At 43.4% G+C, this 21,179-nt stretch overlaps 1 protein-coding gene across 1 annotated transcript in view; it reads left to right on the top strand.

The window, feature by feature from the left end:
* SLC6A4 (solute carrier family 6 member 4) overlaps positions 1–21,179 on the top strand; it is a 183,414-nt gene that overhangs the window by 151,468 nt on the left and 10,767 nt on the right. The window contains exons 12-13 of the mRNA XM_077480340.1: positions 2,687–2,787; positions 13,510–13,677. Coding sequence (XP_077336466.1) covers positions 2,687–2,787; positions 13,510–13,677 — 269 coding nt within the window. The remainder of the gene's footprint in view (positions 1–2,686; positions 2,788–13,509; positions 13,678–21,179) is intronic.

Below are 21,179 nucleotides of genomic sequence, written 5' to 3'. Positions count from 1 at the left end.
TCGGTCTTTTGCTGACCGAATTCCAGCCAGCAAAAGATTGAGAGCATGCTCTCAATTTTTCAGTTGGGAAAAGTTCCTAGCCGAAAATGCAATCGCCTGTAGCAATTCCGAAGTGTAAAATTTCTACGCGTGCTCGGAAACAATTCGACGCATGCTCTGAAGCATTGAACTTTATTTTCTTGGCTGGTCGTAGGGTTGTACGTCACTGCGTTCTTGGTTGTAATTTCAGCAAAGTTTTGCATGACTGTGTGTATGCAAGGCAAACTTGAGCGGAATCCCGCCGGAAAAGCCGTCATATCTTTTTCCGCCGAGAAATCCGATCATGCGTACGTGGCATTAGAGTGCAAAAGGCTTGAGACTAGGGAGGAGGTTCACGTTCTAGCAGGACAACGACCTTAAACATACAGCCAGAGCTACAATGGAATGGTTTAGATCAAAGCATATTCATGTATTAGATTGGCTCAGTCAAAATCCAGACCTAAATCCAACTGGAAATCTGTGGCAAGACTTTTAAATTTTACAGATTTGTTTACAGATGCTCTCTGTTTGACTGTTTACAGATGCTCTCTATTTGAATGTTTACAGATGCTCTCTATTTGACAAAGCAAAGCTGTAGAAACATCCCAAAAAAACTTGCATCTGTAATTGCAGTGAAAGGAGGTTCTACAAAGTATTGACAGATTGGGGGGGCTGAATACAAATGCATGCCACACTTTTCACATATTATTTGTAAAACATTTTGAAAACCATTTTTCATTTTCCTTCCACTTCACAATTATGTGCCACTTTATTTTGGTCTAACACAGGCAACACTAAATGGCGGACTGCGGTCCAGTTCCGACCCCAGTAGCCATACTACCGCAGCCTCGCCAAATAGTTTCCTGTGTTTCCTCTCCCCGCCGCCAGCTCGCCTGCCTGTTCCACTATGTTCAAAGCAATGGCAGGCGCGCCGCACACGGGTCTGTCCTTACGATAGGATCTCTGCACTGCCCCCTCCTCACATTGCCTGTCTTATTCACACAAGATGAGAAGCATGGCCGCTCTGGACAAAGGGTGGGATTTTTTTAAGTTAAGAAGCAAGTGATTAGTTGCTACGCAGCGGGGCAGTCCAAGCAATCAATCACTCACCTTTAATGCCCCACCTGTTGTCCAGGGCTGCCATGGTTTCCGTCTTATGTGAATAAGGTAGGGCTCTGTGGGAAGGAGAGAGTGCTGTGCAGGACAATAGTGTACTATCGAGGGGGGTCTGTAATGGGGGGTCAGTCTGTGATGGGGGGCCATTCTGTGATGGGGTCAGTCCTGTGATGGGGGGTCAGTCCTGTGATGGGGGGTCAGTCTGTGATTGGGGGTTCAGTCCTGTGATGGTGGGGTCAGTCTGTGATTGAGGGGTCAGTCTGTGATGGGGGGGCAGTCTATGATGAGGGCCAGTCTATGATACGGGGTCAGTCTGTGGTATGGGGGGTCTGTGATGGGGGGTCTGAGGTGGGGGGCCTGTGACGTGCACAGGAGGCTGCGATGTGGAGGATATCATGTGGAGTCATAGCACCAATATGACACTTGGACCTCCGCTAGAAAAAAAAAATTCTGACCAGACCCCCATGAATTTTAATTCACTACCCCTGTCCTATCACAGAAGATCCCAATAAAATACATTTGCATTTTTGGTTGTAACTTTTCAAGAGGTATAAATACTTTTTCAAGGCACTGTATAGGTAAGCCTATAATAAGGCTTACCTATAGGTACTGTAAATATCCCCTAAACATGCACCGTTTAGGAGATAGTTACTATACATTCAACCGATGATATCATCGGCGCATGCGCTCTGAAGGAATGGCCACCCGGGCTCAGAATCCTGTGCCTTAAACAGCAGCTTCCCCGTGCATGTGATGTCATTGTGGCTCTGGCCAGTCACACAGCCAGAGTGCGTGGACCTGGAAGGAAGATGTGTGAAGATGGAAGTGGCCTCCAGCAAAGACGTTGCATTGCTGGAATGCTTCATTTTCAGGTAAGTTTCACATAATGTGCTAGTATGGGATGCATACTAGCACATTATGGCTTTACCTTGCAGGTCTGAAAAATAAAAAGGCACCCAGCTCCATGTTTTTACTTACACTTATCTTACAAGCTGAGCACAGTATGTTGCTGGTTCTGTGTCCTCTTTGTTTTGCTTTTTTAATTAGTAACTTACAATAATTAAGAGAAAAGAAGAGTATCGTGACTTAGGGTCATAACACATTTAACAACTATTACTAAAAACTAAATATATATTTTATTTGTTGACACAATATTCAATATTTTTTTTTAAAATGTATATAAAACCAACACCTTGTGTGCAGACATACATGCAACTATTATACACAATCATGTCACCAATGAGTTGTCAAGTTTAAAGCACGACAAATATTCCATTAAAATAGGACCGCTCTTCACCCCAGTGTATATCGTATGTGCAACTTATCAATAAATCTAGAATATATAACCCTGTATAGAAGATTGCCAGCCAATATGTCTAAACAGGGTTATATGCGTTAACCCACCTCTTGCTGTGTAACCACTTTGTAATAAATAATGAAATCTGTTATGCCCATGGAATTGATGCAGGTCTTTGTTTCATCATGACGCCATTTATAAAGTAAGATGTTACTGGCAGTAAACTGACATTTTTTTGCTTCTGTTGTGTTGCAGGTATCAATCAATTCTGCAAGGATATCAAGGAAATGCTAGGCTTTTCTCCTGGCTGGTACTGGAAGATTTGCTGGGTGGCAATCTGTCCACTATTTCTCTTGGTGGGTAGTCAATGTCTGTACAGTGCCTTGCAAAAGTATTCACCCCTCCCTTGGCTTTTTACCTATTTTGTTACATTACAGCCTTTAGTTCAATGTTTTTTTTTAATTTGAATTATATGTGATGGATCAGAACACAATAGTTGGTGAAGTAAAATTAGAAAAATATACATAAAACTATTTTTCAGAAATAAAAAACTGATAATTGGCATGTGCGTATGTATTCACCCCCTTTGTTATGAAGCCCATAAAAAGCTCTGGTGCAACCAATTACCTTCAGAAGTCACATAATTAGTGAAATGATGTCCACCTGTGTGCAATCTAAGTGTCACATGATCTGTCATTACATATAAACACATTTTTGAAAAGCCCCAGAGGTTGTAACACCTAAGCAAGAGGCAGCACTAACCAAACACTGCCATGAAGACCAAGGAACTCTCCAAACAAGTAAGGGACAATGTTGTTGAGAAGTACAAGTCAGAGTTAGGTTATAAAAAAATATCCAAATCTTGAGGATCCCTAGGAGCACCATCAAATCTATCATAGCCAAATGGAAAGAACGTGGCACAACAGCAAACCTGCCAAGAGACGGCCGCACACCAAAACTCACGGACCGGGCAAGGATGGCATTAATCAGAGAGACAGCACAGAGACCTAAGGCAACCCTGGAGGAGCTGCAGAGTTCTACAGCAGAGACTGAAGTATCTGTACATAGGACAACAATAAGCTGTACACTCCATAGAGTTGGGCTTTATGGCAGAGTGGCCAGAAGAAAGCAATTACTTTCAGCAAAAAACAAAATGGCATGTTTTGAATTTGCGAAAAGGCATGTGGGAAACTCCCAAAATGTATGGAGAAAGTGCTCTGGTCTGACGAGACTAAAATTTTACTTTTTGGCCATCAAAGAAAAGATATGTCTGATGCAAACCCAACACATAATGTCACCCAAAGAACACCAGCCCGGCTTCCCCAATCATATCAGAGGGGGGCGGGGTCAGGTTACGGGTGGCCCCGCCCTCCGCATATAACAAACGTCAGGCCGCCGGGATCCCCGCAGTGTCTCCTCCGTGGAGACAGAAGATGGATGGATGCACTGCGCTGGATCAGATCAGCCATCGCTGGACCCCGGAGAGATGATCATCCATCGCTGGATAGCAAGAGTGGATTACCACCGCTGGAATCTTTTTTTAATTTTTTTTTATTCTTAATAAGGGAATTTTTCAAAAGTGTGTTTGTCTTATTTAACTATTTTTTACACTTTCTTTGTGAAATGGTAGGGGTACTTATGTACCCCCTTACTATTTCAAACGGGGGGCAGGATCTGGGGTCCCCTTGTTAAAGGGGGCTTCCAGATTCTGATAAGCCCCCCACCCACAGACCCCCACAACCACCGGCCAGGGTTGTGGGGATGAGGCCCTTGTCCCCATCAACATGGGGACATGGTGCTTTGAGGGGTCACAGACCCCCAAAGCATCCTCCCACATGTTGAGGGCATGTGGCCTGGTACGGTTCAGGAGGGGGGGCGCTCTCTCGTCCCCCCCTCTTTTCCTGTGGCCTGCCAGGTTGCATGCTCAGACAAAGGGTCTGGTATGGATTTTTATGGGGACCCCCACGTCAATTTTTTTTTAATTCGACGCGGGGTTCCCCTTAATATCCATACCAGACATGAAGGGCCTGGTATGGATATTTAGGGGGAATCTCATGTCAATTTAAAAAAAAAAATTTGACACGGGGTTCCCCTTAATATCCATACCAGACCTGAAGGGCCTGGTAATTGAATTTGGGGGAATCCCACGCTTTTTTTTTTCTTTAGCAATGACTTTCAATAAGTGTTCTCTGTATTACGGGAGCCGACAATTCATTATAGCCACGAGTGATTTTAAATGAATTTTTTTTCTGCAGAAATGACACTTTGTGCAGGGACAGTTCTAAGCATGGGAAACATGCGCCCATTCACAAGCATACTATAGACACCCCCCATGTACGAAATTTAAAGCAATATTACACTTTTATTGTTTCACTTTAATCATTATTAAAATCACTGCTCCCGAAAAAAGGGCAGTGTTTGGGGAACGGGGCAGGACCCAGGTCCCCAAACACTTTTTAGGACAGTAACTTGCATATTAGCCTTTAAAATTAGCACTTTAGATTTCTCCCATAGACTTGTACAGGGTGTTCCGCTGCTTTTCGAATTTGCTGCAAACACCCCAAATTGTTCACTGTTCGCTGAACAGGCGAACAGGCAATGTTCGAGTTGAATATGAGTTTCGACTCAAACTCAAAGCTCATCCCTAGTGCTAAATACAGGGGTATTCTTGAGCAAAACCTCTACCACTCTGTGTGTGATTTGAGGCTAGGATGGAGGTTCACCTTCCAGCAGGACAATGACCTCAAACACACTGCTAAAGCAACACTTGAGTGGTTTAAGGGGAAACATGGAAATGTGTTAATATGGCCTAGTCAAAGCCCAAACCTCAATCGAACAGAAAATCTGTGCTCAGACTTAAAGATTGCTGTTCACAAGCGCAAACCTTCCAACTTAAAGGAGGTGGAGCAATTTCGCAAGGTGGAATGGGCAAAAATCCCAGTGGTAAGATGTGGCAAACTCATAGAGACTTATCCAAAGTGACTTGGAGCTGTGATAGCCACAAAAGGTGGCTCTACAAAGTATTGACTCTGGGGGGTGACTAGTTATGCACATTAACCTTTTCTGTTATTTTGTCCTATTTGCTTCACAATAAAAAAAATCTTCAAAGTTATGGGCATGTTCTGTAAATTAAATGATGCAAATCCTCAAACAATCCATGTTAATTCCAGGTTGTGAGGCAACAAAACACAAAAAAATACAAGGGGGTGAATACTTTTGCAAAGCACTGTATATCAGAATTCAAATTGGGCAAAACAAAGTGATGCAAAATCCTATGAAACACAACCCAGAACCATCAAATGGGAAACCTAAAGAGTTGTGTTTGATAAAAAAGAAAGTACTAATTTAAAAGTATTATGCCGCGTACACACGACCGAATTGTCCGGCGGACTTAGTCCGCCGGACCGGATTACACCGGACAATTTGATCGTGTGTGGGCTCCAGCAGACTTTTTCATTGTAAAGTCCGGCAGACTTAGAAAGTAGTTTTGACTCAAAATTTGTCCGCCGGACTTGGCTTTCAGCGGAAAATCCATTCGTCAGTGTGCTAGTCAGGCGGACTAAGAATGACGCATGCTCAGAAGCAAGTATGAGAAGGAAGCTATTGGCTACTGGCTATAGAACTTCTTTTTTCTAGTCCCGTCGTACGTGCTGTACGTCATCGTTTTAGAAATCGGACTTTCGGAGTGTCCATGTGTGGCCAAGTCTGTTCGTTAGAAAGTCCGGCGGATTGCTTGCCGGACTAAGTCCGCTGGACAATTTGGTTGCGTGTACGTGGCATTAGACAAAATGTCTTCCAGGATACTACATTATAAAGAACAATTTAAATTATATGATACATTGGCCTCAATTCACAAAGCTTTAATACAGGGATGAGGAGCTTTCATAAATCTTCAACAATGCTCAAGTTCTTTTCAGCTGAAACAATTGACATCTTTTAAATAAGCATCCTTATTCTTGTGTGTTATAGCTTTGTGAATGGGGCCAAATCTGCAGTGTTTGCTAAGCAATGCCAACATTGCTATATTGAACATCTTTTCCATGATTATATAGTCATAGATATTTGTATATTGCGCCATGCTTTGGTTTACCAAAGGGTGAAAAGGGTTTGTGGAAAATGATCCCAGGGTTATTATGATGCTACACTGTAAAAATCAATAAATGTTCTGTGGCCATAAATGACTTCAAATGTAATAAACTACATTCAGGTTTTGACTGACACAGATACCTTTTTCTAAAATGCTCAGATAGCAGCTTGACAAACGTATTAAGCAGAGGTGCTCTACTCAGCAAACATAGTTCACTTAGTTATAATATAATAAAAACATATGACATCAAAATCAAATTTTATGAGATCACGTGGCTCTGTTTAAGCTTCCCTAATTTGCCTTAAAATATATTTAGCCAATGTTTTTTTTTTTTTTTTTTTGGACGGAATGGAGAAGGATTAGAGTTTGGGGTTCAGATACAGTATAAGGTGTCCCATTCTGCAGATGAATGTCATGATGTAAATTTGTTTTGTCTTGCGGGTCCCGATATTAAGACATAAATTAGATGTTACCTTTGTATGCCTCCAATGGTTGGAAAATAAATTTCCCCAACTCACTGGTTTGTTGTTAGCATATTGCATACTCCCTCACAGGATGTGGGAAAGGAAGAGAAGATGCACTATAGGGGGTACTGAAGGCATGTAACAGCAGCAGTACAGGCAGGACACTGGTGGTAGATAAGAAGATTGGTTTCCCTGGATTTGGAGGTGACGTACAGTACAGGGTACCACCAGAGGAAAGGAGCAGTATGGAGTCCAGGTACACTACAGGGCAATATAAAAGTTAAGGAGCTGGTTGAATGTTGGCACTCACTCAGTGTGACATATAGTGCAGTTTGCATTTTAAGCCAGTTGGTGCACCCTTTTGAGATTTAAGCAAATATAAATGTCCAGCTAACACAGCCTGATGTAAAATGAAAGTCATTACATTAGTCCTAGTTCACAATTTTTTTAACAAACAGAATGTTCCTTTATTGAACAAAGGCATGGTTCAAAGGTAATGGAATGGAAGTAGTCAAAGTAGTACATTACACACTGACAATGGTAAGAGAAGCAAATTCTACATATCAGTATAAACCACATAGGAAACTCACAAGCTTCACAGTGCTCATCCTTCGAAACATCCAAGAATACATAAGGAAGGTTTCCCAGCCACACCAGCACATATCCAATAGGTATAAGGCCCCATTCACACCTGAGCGTTTTGTAGCTTGAAGCCTGAAGCTACAAAATGCTAGAGGGGAAAAAATCTATTATTCTCAATGGAGATGGTTCACATCTCCACTCCATGTCACCTGATGCCGAACGCCTGAAGCTCAAACAAGTTCCGGACCCTTTTTTGTCACTCGAATTGAGCAGATTTGGGCGTTTTTCTTCTTTTAACATTGGTGACCTTTTGCCCTGCACAAAATCGCGGGAAATCGCGGTAAAAAAACATGATTTTCTGATTGAAAACGCTACGCTCAGGTATGAATGCAGCCTTAGGGAAAAACCTACCTGCCTAAGCTGTTCATGGCTGCCATACCCTATTAAAATTTCTAGGGCAGTTCCTGCCAATATAAGTCAACTTATACATAGGAAGAGCAGCATTAATAGATTTTTCCCAAGAACCTACAGAGGGAGGGGAATGGGCATTCCACTTGAGTATAATTTCTCTTTAAGCACAATACAACAAATATGAGAGTAGCAATTTAGGGCATCTAGGCCTATGTTCGCCATCCTGTATTCCCGGTAACACCAGCTTTGGAGAGACCGGGAGGATCAGTTGAAGGCAGAAGTTGTAGTCCACATTTTTAGATACAATGGCAAATGGCTTGTGTGATGCTGTCTCCAAAGTACACAGTAGAGAATGGTCTACTAAACTTCTGTTCTTGTGGTTTATTTCCACTACACACATCAGTTTTGAAACAACACCAAGGTCACAAAGTATATTTGGCATGTGATCCGTTTGTAATATATAAAGATTCAGCAAATAGGCCAGAATACTTGAGGCCTGAACAATATCATCCTACAAGCTGACATGGAGCTGGCATCAGCCTGTGAACTAGTGGCTTAACCTTCTTAAGTGAGTTTTATTATCTGTGTATTAACCATTGTCTGCACCCCCTAGTACAAAGAGCACTGCTCTATGTATGGAGGACTGTGTGTAGTCCAGCTCAGGAGCAGTTAATGAAAAGAGCAGGTTTACATGCGGGTGAAATGTTGCAGAAGCTCCTGGTTAATCTCTTCCCTTTTATTAGCTGTGTAAAAATAGATATGATTCCCAGAGATTGCTGTGGCTCCATACACTATGGATGATGAATAGGACTGTGTTGTGATCACTACGCAGGCACTGTAGTAAAACATTGGTAATGAGTAGGAGTAAAAAAAGGAGAAACACATTTTATGTTATGTTTATAAGTTATAAAAATAAAATGTTCTTACTGCAGGCTTATATCTGTTATTCCAATCCATAAATTAACCACGGATATTTATTTTTCAGCAGATGCAAAATAGAAATCTGCAAGGAGATTGTAGCATAGATGGTGTTACCAAACTAATTATATGTATAAAAAAAATACATTCAAAATTTTAAATCTAAATCAAATCAATATTTGTGTGACTACCCTCTGGCTTCAACCAAGCATTGATTCTTCTAGGTACATACAGTGCTTGTGCACACAGTTTTTGAAGACACTCGGCAGGTAGGTTGTTCCAAACATCTTAAATAACTAACCACAGATCTTCTGTGGATGTAGACTGCTTCTAATCCCTCTCTATTTTTGTGTAATGCTGGACAAACTCCATTATGTTGAGATCAGGGCTCTGTGGGAGCCAAATGATCACTTCCAGGACTCCTTTTTCTTCTTTACACTGAAGATAGTTCTTAATGAAATTTGCTGTATATTTGGAGTCGTTATCCTGCTGCAGAATACACTGGGGCCAATCATGTGTCTCCCTAATGATATGGCAAAATGGATGTATTTCTCTGCATTGAGGACACCATTGATTAGACACATCATGCTTTCTTCCATTTGACATTGGAAGATGCCCAGCATTGCCAGCAGCACAGAACTGGCAACCAGTAGGGCACAGGTACATTCATTTACTGTCTGGAGAAGTCTGGCCAGAACTGGTCTTCACAGAAGAATTTTTTTACCAAAAAGCCATACTTCCAACATGGAAACAAGGCTAAGCGACACAAGGATGAACAAAAACATAGGGACTGGGGTGCAGAAAAATGGCAGGAGGTGCTCTGGACTGATTCTGGTTTGAAGCCAATGGGTAATCACACCAGATGTTGATTTGATTTGGATTGCTCTTCTGTTAATTTACTTTCCATTTTGTTAATTGATAAAAATGAACAAAAAAATACACCCTGCAAGACAAAGGCATAATATGCAAAGCATACTAGCTCATTATGAATTACTTACTTGAGATGGAAGCCGCCGCATCGGCCCTCGTTCACCTCCTCCAACGCTGCCATCTATCCCGGAGTGACTTCCAGGTATCGTGGCTCCGGCGCTGTGACGGGGCGGAGCCGCGGTGACGTCACTCCCGCACATGTGCGCTCGTGCTGCCACTAACGGCAAGAAATGGCATAATCCCTGTTAGAAACGGCACACTCAGTGCGCATGCGCCCGATGTCTACGGCGCGGTTAAAGTGGTTGTATGTAATGGGTTTACAACCACTTTAACACTTCTATTTCTAAAAAAGCATTCTTACTTTACAGCATTTTTCCACACCTGCCTAATGTGTATATATGTATATGTATATAGACCATAATGCAAAATGATGGAAATTATGAAATTTCTTTTTTTTTTGCCCTAAAGAAATAAAGATACTTTCTAAGATGATACTTAGGCACAAAGTATGTCCCCATTATACAGACCATGAAGCATTTTACACCAAAAATAACTGATTAAGCCCAGAAGTACTTTTTTTTTTACCACTTTGTTCATTTGTTCCTAATGCTTGAAAGTAACAAATACGAAAGCTTCAAGGATGGATGAAAAGTATAGTGCAGTATTTTTTTTGTTACTTTTGTTGTTATAGTGGACCCAAACTCAAAAAAAGGAACATTATCCTATGTTATTGGGTACATTTAAAAATGTAAGTTGTGCTTAAGTGATGCTCTGAAAAATTATATTTTGTTGTACTTTTCTCAAAAAACAAAACAAAACAGTGCATTCGCTGGAATGTGAAGGCGCCCAGGCACTCCTGTGTTTAAATCCTCATAGCTGTATATTTGTACTGGGAATCTTGAGCATTGCTGCTTCTCACTGCTAGTCTCAGGAGATACCTGTCTAGATCATCATAACTGTATATGTGCAGTATGAGATAGTCTGAGGCATGGGTGCTCAACCTGTGGCCCTCCGGCTGTTGTGGAACTACAAGTCCCATCATGCCTCTGCCTTTGGGAGTCATGCTTGTAACTGTAAGCCATGCAATGCCTCATCGGACTTGTAGTTCCGCAACAGCTGGAGGGCCACAGTTTGAGGACCCATGGTCTAAGGCATTTCTGCCTCTGCCTGAAGACTTGAAATAAGATTTAGTGATGTAACTACTCTGCTGCTCACTGTTCTTCCTGCTGGATGCTCTGACATAAGGAAGCAAAACCCTGCCTCTACCAAGATGGCCACTGCCACACAGAGACACAGTGCAGAACAAGGCAAGGGAACACAGGCAATACTGGTGACTCTTGGAAGTTGTGCCTATAATCGTAGGCAGAGTTAAAAAGTAAACAAGTAAAAAATACAGTTTTATAGATGTTTATATATCATGCCAAATTAAGGAATAACGAAGGTTAAAAAAGTGACAGAGGTATTTGGTTTCAAACGAGGGACAGTCCTTCCAAAAAAGGCAAGGTTGGAGTTATAAATAAGCAGAACAATAAGGTGTAATGCAGGGGTTGGCAACCTTTGAGGGGTGGAGATTTACCTGGTCGGCATGACAAACACATAGTGAGGATGAGAGCTGTGGAGGCTGGAAGGAGGACTGGCACCTAAGTGGCACGACTGTGGTGGTACAGACAGGGCAGTGACCTGGACCATGGTCTGATATTTAGTGATTGGACTAGAGGGTTAGCAAAGCAGGAACATGTTTGCATTATACCCTATCCCTATCTATATCGCAGTCAACAGATTGCGGACCCTGTTTAAATGTATGGCCAAGCTGACCATACACCAATGTTCTGACAAGGTGTAGTTTTAAAAAAAATAAAGACAGATCGATACAATCCTTAGTTAGGATTGGTACCAGCATTTCTACTTTAAGTAGAACTGGGAATGACTCTAACCACAAAACAACTATAGGACTTTAAAGGTACCATAGAAATTGTAAATTAAATAAAAAATCTCACTTACTGAAAAACAATTCTTAAAAAAAAAAAGAAAACATGTAAACAATACTTTAAAAGTCTAATTGTGCTGTTCAAGATATTTGCATACAATAGATACCCATACTTCTCTCCCAAGGTCTCCAGCACATTTTTTTTCATATATAACCACAGGCAAAATCATTCCAGCTGTGTCATCTTGTTACATATGGATATTTTGCTCAACACATTTCTCTGGCACTGGGCCTGCTTCCTCAGGAGACAATGGTAGGCAAGTATCTAAATTTAACAGCAGAAATACATATATATATATATATATATATATATATATATATATATATATATATATATATATAATCAGAACAACATATTTATAACGCAAGATGGTGTCTGTGGTGATACTCAAACCGCACTCATAGATCGATGCCACAAAGGAGCGGCTCAGCTGAAGACAGAGAAAGGATGAAAATATTTTGGGGCCCATTAACTTGCTTTTGCAATTATGTTAGTATGAGCAAAGATAGCCACCAGTCAGCAAGAAACTCTTTCAAGAAACCAAGAAACTTTTTTTAAGGTGTTTCTCAAGCACTAAGTTCACTATGTCTTATGCTGCAAAGTTACATTGCTCCAGCTTGGACCAATGAAATTAAGCATATGCCATACTTGTAGGATAGCTGTGTAAGCTGACAATTACTGTAATAGTCGTCACCACTACAGTGATCACCGTTGTTATCTGAGTCCCATGCTAAGTGGCTGCCCTGCTGCATAGTAACCACAGGAGGTCACTAGCTTAGCACAGGTGCCATTCACAGAACTCCTTGCATTTTTCTCAATGAATGCAAATTATTCTGTGATTGGATGAGGTCGTGCAGTGATGTCACCATCCCCACCTCATCCAATCAGAGAACACCTTGAGAAAAATGCAAGGCATTCTGGACCCAGAATACAGCGGTGATCACTGTAGTAGCGGTGACTACTACAGTGATTGCCCTCTTTCACAATGGTTTCTCAGGTATGGTATAATCATACTTACATTGGTCTAAGCTGGGCCATCGCAACTCTGCAGCAAAATCTGGAGTTCAGCTTTAAATTTACTAGATCAGCATGAAAACATGCAGCCAGCAATCCAGCATTTTCAGAAGTAGAAAATCCATTTTCTCTAAGCATAGGCTTCCTTTAACATGGATACATTGCCAGTCAGATTAAACCATCCCATGACCAAATTTGAATGAGATGGTTATTTTGAACTTTGCAACCATGAAATCCAACAAGCAGTTGACTGAATCAATCCAAAAATGTATTATTCAGTTGTATTTAGAGGTCCCTCATGCTGAAACAGGGCTAGAGCACCCCTAACAGCAGTTTGCATGACCTTGCAAAATGGTCACCGCTTCAGTTAAAGAGCAGGGTCCCTCTTTACAGCATGCTGTCAGGGGACAGGCTTATCTACTTAGACTGTGGCTGATTTCTAAAGAAAACAAACTGTAACTTTGCACAACTGTTTTGATGCATCTAAAATGTATTTAGCTGATTAAAAGTTTAAAATATGGTAAAACTGGCCTCTTATAGAACATTATCCCATGTAATATTGATTGAAATATCACTTTAGCATTCCTTACATGGTATCACAGATTGAAGGATTAGACCAATTATATACACTGTATCAACTTCACTATGTTGCATTTTACAATTACATGTTTTGCCTTTTTTCAGTTTATTATTTGCAGCTTTATGTCCAGTCCCCCAGAACTTCGTCTTTTTAATTACTCGTACCCTGGATGGTCGGTTGTGCTTGGCTACTGCATTGGAACTTCCTCTTTCATCTGCGTTCCAGTGTACATGGTGTACCGGTTAGCTAGTACTCCTGGATCGTTAAAAGAGGTAAGGGGGCTGTTATTAGAGACCAATAGGAGCATGCAGGAATATACCTAAAAGATTATACCATGCAAGGGTGTTGCTATCATTTTAAAAGTCCTGGGACACCCCAAGAAGAGTAAAAAGAAGCACAAGGCGAACAGTGGGAGGTGCTTAAAGGTGCTTAAAGTAAAATAAAGCCTGAGCCTACTCTCCCTATGCTTAGCACAGTCACAGTCCTTGTACCCAAAAAAATAAGCTTTAATTGCTGTGCCACAAGTAAAATACTCAGTCAGACATGTATAAATCTCATATTTAAAATACTACGGTATTATTTTTAAAAAAAATACATATGCTTTTGTGTACACTGAAAATAGAGAGAGCTTACACTTCATCTGAGCCTCCCTTAGAGAATAACTTTATTAAAATAGGAACTGCTTAGTGACCAGCAACTGTTGGGACAATGAACACTTTGGTCAGAAGTATGTAATGCACAATATAGTGTAGAAGTCTGCAAAGCACAGAGTGCAGGGGTCAGGAGCATGTAATACAAAGGTCAGGAGTAGATAACACACAAGATGCTAGGTGTAGGAGCACATATCACACAGAGTGCAGGGATCAGAAGTACGTAATGCACAGAGTTCAGGGGTCAAGCGTATGTAAAGCACAGGTGGCCAGGGTCAGGAGTACTTAAGACACAAAAGTCAGGTGTCAGGGTTGTGTAATCCACAGCCTGCAGGGAACAGGGGTGCATGTGCAGGGATCAGGAGTGTATAATGCACAGAGTGCAGATACTGGGAGTGTGTAGCACACTCAGAGGGTTGTCACACACAGAGTGAAGGGAGTCAGAAATGTATAATACAAGAGTGTGGAGGTAAAGGGTAACACACATGCAGGGCTCTGTGGTATAAAATACACAGTACATAAATCACACATGCAGGGTCAAGAGTATGTAATGCACAAACTGCATTGGTAAGGGATATGTAACACACAGAGTGAAGGGGTCAGGTGTGCATAATGCACCGAGAGCAGGGGTGTGTAACTGAGTGCAGATGTAAGGAGTGTTTAAGCACACAGAGCATGGGGGGTGTGGGGGGTGTGTAACACACAAAGTTCAGGGGTCAAAAGTACATAATGCACATAGTGCAGGAAGCAGGGGTGTGTAACATACCCAGTACAGGTGTGAGAGTTGTGTAACACACAGTATGGAGGGTTCAACACTAGATAACACACAAGGGTCAGGGGTGTGAAAAACAGAGTAGTGCAAAATTTCCTCTGCAAAAAATACCCCCAATTTCCCCTCTCGAAAAAAAAAATTCAGCACTAATTTGGATGCTCACACAAACCCCAGCACAAATTCTTCTGCAAGCCACAATTCTCCCCCACAAACTGCACTACAAATCTCACCTTCTGCTAAAATATTTCCCTTCTCCACCACAAACCTTTTCAGATCTCTCCTCTCAGCACAAGTCTTCATCCCCAACAAAATCTCTCCTCCCCAAGTCTTTCCTCTCAGCACAAATCTTTGTCAGCATGATCTCCCTCCCTCCTCGAGCTACTAAGATCTCAAATGCAGCACAGCAAGAGATTGCTTCTAGGCTTCCCCTCAACTTGTGTCATGTGACATGTTAGAGTCAAGTATGAGCCTAGGGAAGCTTCCTTAGGCTCTTAATTCTATTTCCCTGACAGACAGCAAAGCATTGAGATATGCCAGCTAACGAAGTGGCGGATGGTTGCAGTGAAATGCCCCGAGGCTTAGTGCTAGCGATGCCCTTGATACCATGTGTTTTTTTTTATGGAAATATAGACTACCTGTAATTACAAGATTACTGGGGGCCTCTAAATACTATATTGCTATAATAAATGAAATGTGTTAAAATTTAAAATATACAGTATCTCACAAAAGTGAGTACACCCCTTACATTTTTGTAAATAGTTTATTATATCTTTTCATGTGACAACACTGAAGAAATGACACTTTGCTACAATGTAAAGTATTGAGTGTACAGCTTGTATAACAGTGTAAATTTGCTGTCCCCTCAAAATAACTCAATACAGCCATTAATGTCCAAACCATTGACAACAAAAGTGAGTACACCCCTCAGTGAAAATATCCAACTTAGGCCCAATTAGCCATTTTCCCTCCCCAGTGCCATGTGACTCGTTAGTGTTACAAGATCTCAGATGTGAATGGGGAACAGGTGTGTTAAATTTGGTGTTATCGCTCTCACTTTCTCATACTAGTCACTGGAAGTTCAACATGGCACCTCATGGCAAAGAACTCTCTGAGAATCTGAAAAAAGGTATTGTTGCTCTACATAAAGATGGCATAGGCTATAAGAAAATTGATAAGGCCCTGTAACTGAGCTGCAGCACTGTGACCAAGACCATACAGTGGTTTAACAGGACAGATTCCACTCAGAACAGGTCGACCAAAGAAGCTGACTGCACATGCTCAGTGTCACATTCAGAGGTTGTCTTTGGGAAATAGATGTATGAGTGCTGCCAGCATTGCTGCAGAGATTGAAGGGGTGGGGGGTCAGCATGTAAGTGCTCAGACCATACGCCGCACGCTGCATCAAATTGGTCTGCATGGCTGTCGTCCCAGAAGGAAGCCTCTTCTATAGATGATGCACAAGAAAGTCCACAAACAGTTTGCTGAAAACAAGCAGACTAAGGACATGGATTACTATAACCATTTCCAGTGGTCTGATAAGACCGAGATAAACGTATTTGGTTCAGATGGTGTCAAGCGTGTGTGGCGGCAACCAGGTGAGGAGTACAAAGACAAGTGTGTCTTGCCTACAGTCAAGTATGGTGGTGGGAGTGTCACTGTCTGGGGCTGCATGAGTGCTGCCAGCACTGGGGAGCTACAGTTCATTGAGGGAACCATGAATGCCAACATCTATTGTGACATACTGAAACAGAGCATGATCCCCTCCCTTCGGAGACTGGGCTGCAAGGCAGTATTCCAACATGATAACGACCCCAAACACACCTCCAAGACAACCACTGCCTTGCTAAAGAAGTTGAGGGTAAAGGTGATGGATTGGCCAAGGATGTCTCCAGACCTAAACCCTATTGAACATCTGTGGGGCATCCTCAAATGGAAGGTGGAAGCGCGCAAAGGTCTTTAACATCCACCAGCTCCATAATGTTGTCATGGAAGAGTGGAAGAGGACTCCAGTGGTAACCTGTGAAGCTCTGGTGAACTCCATGCCCAAGAGGGTTAAGGCAGTGCTGGAAAATAATGGGTCCGACTTTGGACATTTTCCCTTAGGGGTGTACTAACTTTTGTTGCCAGTGGTTTAGACATTAATGGCTGTGTGTTGAGTTATTTTGAGGAAACAGCTAATTTATACAAGCTGTACACTCACTACTTTACATTGTAGCACGGTGTCATTTCTTCTGTTGTCACATGAAAAGATATAATAAAATATTTACAAAAATGTGAGGGGTGTACTCACTTTTGTGAGACTGTAATTATAAATCTAAATCTGTTTATATGAGAGACATATAGGAGGTTATTTATGAAAGGCAAATGCACTTTGCACTGCAAGTGCACTTGGAAGTGCAGTCACTGTAGATCTGAGAAGATCAGAAATGAGTGGAAGCTCTGCTGATTTTATCACCCAATCATGTGCAAGCTAAAATGCTGTTTTTTATTTTACTTGCATGTCCCCCTCGGATCTACAGCGACTGCACTTGAAAGTGCACTTGCAAATGTTATGGTTGTAGGTACCCTGAAGTGAACAAGTGTCCTAGACAGACATTTTTAGCAGGCATATAAGTTGCCAAATGCGATCTGTATCTTGCAGAGCTTGATAAGAAACCTGAAAACAATCTTTGCTAATAGATTTCAGTTCCTGCAGTTACATTTGGCCTGCATGGACAAAGCATGGTTGTACTTTAAAGTGCATGTAAATCCTATCAGTTAAAGGGGTTGTAAAGGTAAATGTTTTTTCACCTTAATGCATTCTATGCATTAAGGTGAAAAAACATCTCACACTGCCGGCGCCCCCAGTCCCCCCGTTTTACTTACCTGACCCCTCGAAAATCCCGCGCTCGCCCCCGCCGTCCTCTTCGCCGCTCAGCCTGGCTGCTGATTGGCTGGAGTGGATGGATTGAAAGCAGCGCAGCCATTGGCTCGCGCTGCTGTCAATCACATCCAATGACGCAGCGCGCCGGGGGGCGGGGCCTTGTGATACAGCGAGCGGCTATAGCCGCCGGCTGTATCACGGGAGCGCGCCCGCAGTGCTTCTCACCAATGCGAGGGAGCTCGCATTAACGTGAGAAGCACCTGCGGGAGGAAGCAGAGACAGCCGCCGAGGGACCCCAGAAGAGCAGGTTCGGGGCCACTCTGTGCAAAACGAGCTGCACAGTGGAGGTAAGTATAACATGTTTGTTATTTTAAAAAAATAAAAATTTTTACTTTACAACCCCTTTAACTTCTATCAGGTTTGTTTGGAGGCAGTTTATTATATCTGTAGCACTAACCCCTGAAGGAGCTGCTGGTTAAATTGGGCTTACCGTTACCTTCTTTCTCCTCACTTCACGTCTAGGGGTGTCCCGTGGTAGATAGCCCAGTAACTTGAGAGACTGACAACAGATCCACTTAAATGGATGTCATTTTTGAAAACAGGTAGAAAACGAACAGTCTCTTAAAATGGGATCAGAGGGTTGGAAAGGAAGTTCAGGTACTCTTAGCCCCTGTACACACGGTCGGAGATTTCCACAACCAAATCCGTCTGATTTTGTCCGTCAGATTTAGTCTGACGGATTGTGTCCGAAACTGTTGCATACACACGGTCGGACTAAGTTGTCGAAAAATCCGATCTTTCAGAACGTGATGACGTAATTTCGTTACGATGGCACTAGATTCAGGCTAGTAGCCAATAGCTTTGATGTAGGAATTTGATCTGAGCATGCGTGGCACTTGGTCCGATCAAAATTCTCTACACATGATCGGATTACGTCCGACCGGCCCAGTTGGTCGGGAAATATTTCCAACATGTTGGAAAATTGGGTCCGACGGGGATTCGGACGGAATCAGTCCGATGCATACCACACACAGTCGGATTATCTGACGACACGGTCCGATAAGACGCATTCCAACAGATTCTCCGACCGTGTGTACAGGGCATAAGTGTCAAAGTCAATATTGAAGAACTTGCTTTGACTGCATCCAGAGAATAGCCATTCACAACTGGATGTTCACTCAAGTTGGGCAGTCCCTCTCTCACAAGGCCAAGCAGCCAACAAGGTGCTTACTCAGGAACAAGTCTCTGCCACAGACGTTGTTGTAGAACATACAAGGATAAGTCTCTGCCACAGACGTTGTAGAACACGTAGGAAAACTAAACTTGTAGAACACTCATGTGATACCTGGATCTTTCAGCCAGCTTCAGCCCAATGGACCCTATGGACATTAGCCCCATGTATGCGCAATCACCAGCATGGTATCCTATAACCCATCATGGGTTTAATTTTACTTTGTGTACAATTTTGTACTGCGAACAATAAACTTTTACCTTTTAGCCTTTACCATTGGCTTGGATCTTATACATGTTGAGGATCTATAGTCACCCACTACCATCCAGATAGCACCGTCATCTTCTCTGTTTTGGCTTATGGTTACTGTGTGTACTAGTCCTGATGGCTACATTGGATTGACCTTTGCTCGGTGGGCAGTGTGGTTCTCCATAGGGCCAAGCGCTTGAGACATACTGTGTTTTTGGAGAGGGATTAGAACACCTGTTAGAGCCGGATCACACAGGGGCGACTCAGAACCGAATTCAGGTCACCCATAGTCGCCTTAACTCGCGCTACATGTAAAAATCAATGTAAGTGAATGAGGGCCGTCTTAATGCACACTACTGAAGTCGCTCCGACTTCAGAAAAGGTTCCTGTACTACTTCAATCCGACTTGTAGGCGACTGGTACCCATTGATTTCAATGGAGGTCGCCTCCAAGTCGGATCTCCGTCTATACGGAGGCGACTTTCACAGAATTATCAGCTCTCAAGAGGGAACTCTTTAATAAATTTGGCGTGGGTTCCCCCTCCGAGAGCATACCAGGCCCTTAGGTCTGGTATGGATTTTAAGGGGAACCCCCTATGCCGAAAAAATGGCATGGGGTCCCCCCCAGATCCATACCAGACCCTTATCCGAGCACGCTACTCAGCTGGCCAGGAAAGGGGTGGGGACGAGCAAGCGCCCACCCCACTCCTGAGCCGTACCAGGCCGCGTGCCCTCAACATGGGGGGTGCCTTGGGGAAGGGGGGGCAGCGCAGCCCCCTCACCCCAAAGCACCTTGTCCCCATGTTGATGAGAACAAGGGCCTCTTCCCGACAACCCTGGCCGTTGGTTGTCGGGGTCTGCGGGTGGGGGGCTTATCGGAATCCGTTAGCCCCCTTTAATAAGGGGGCCCCCAGATCCCGGCCCCCCACCCTATGTGAATGAGTATGGGGTACAATGTACCCCTACCCATTCACCTGTGAAAAAATGTAAAAAAAAAAAAACACAACACACAAGGGTTAAAATAGTTTATTGCACAGCTCTGGGGGTCTTCTTCCGTCTTCGGGGGTCTTCTTGCCGGACTCCTCCGCTATCTTCTGCTAGCTCTTTTGTTAGCGGAGGAGCCCGGCTTTCTTCTTCGCCGCCGCCCTCTTCTTCCGACTTCGGGGGTCTTGTCCCCCTCTTTGGTTCTTCTTGCCGGGCCACCGCGCCTTCTAGCTCTTTTACAAGCGGTGGCTCGGTCTTCTGTCGCCGCCGCCTTCTGTACTTCTCTTCTGGAGATGTTGCCTTGTCACTGTCTCCGGTCACTATGACAGGATGCGCGGCGACTTATATAGGGACATCGCCGGATGATGTCCCCGTCCATTATGATGTCACAGTCCCAGAGGATGCTCGGACTGTGACATCATAATGGGTGGATGACATCATCCGGTGATGTCCCCGCCCATTATGATGTCACAGTCCCAGAGGACTTATTAAAGGGGGCTCACGGATTCTGATAAGCCCCCCACCCGCAGACCCTGACAACCAACGGCCAGGGTTGTCGGGAAGAGGCCCTTGTCCTCATCAACATGTCCCCCTTCCCCAAGGCACCCCCCATGTTGAGGGCACGCGGCCTGGTACGGCTCGAGGGGGGGGCGCTCACTCGTCCCCACCCCCTTTCCTGGCCGGCCGGGTAGCGTGCTTGGATAAGGGTCTGGTATGGATCTGGGGGGACCCCCACGCCGTTTTTTTCGGCATAGGGGGTACCCCTTAGAATCCATACCAGACCTAAGGGCCTTGTATGCTCTCGGAGGGGGGACCCACACCGTTTTTTTTTACATTTGGTGTGGAGTTCCCCCTTGAGAGCTCGTTCTCTGATTGGCCACGGCAAAAGTCGCCTGGCGCAACTTAAAGTCGTGTTGTAAGTCGCCCCAAGTCGTGTCCAAGTTGCCTCCAAAAGTCATGTTGAAAGTCGTGTTGCCCCTGTGTGAACCGACCCATAGGTCTTTATTGCTGCCTGTGCTCCTGTTA

The sequence above is a fragment of the Lithobates pipiens genome, unplaced genomic scaffold (assembly GCF_037356315.1).
Source record: "Lithobates pipiens isolate NorthernLeopardFrog02 unplaced genomic scaffold, aLitPip1_a1.2 Scaffold_16, whole genome shotgun sequence".
Classification (NCBI taxonomy): domain Eukaryota; kingdom Metazoa; phylum Chordata; class Amphibia; order Anura; family Ranidae; genus Lithobates; species Lithobates pipiens.
This window is presented reverse-complemented; position numbering and strand designations above follow the sequence as displayed.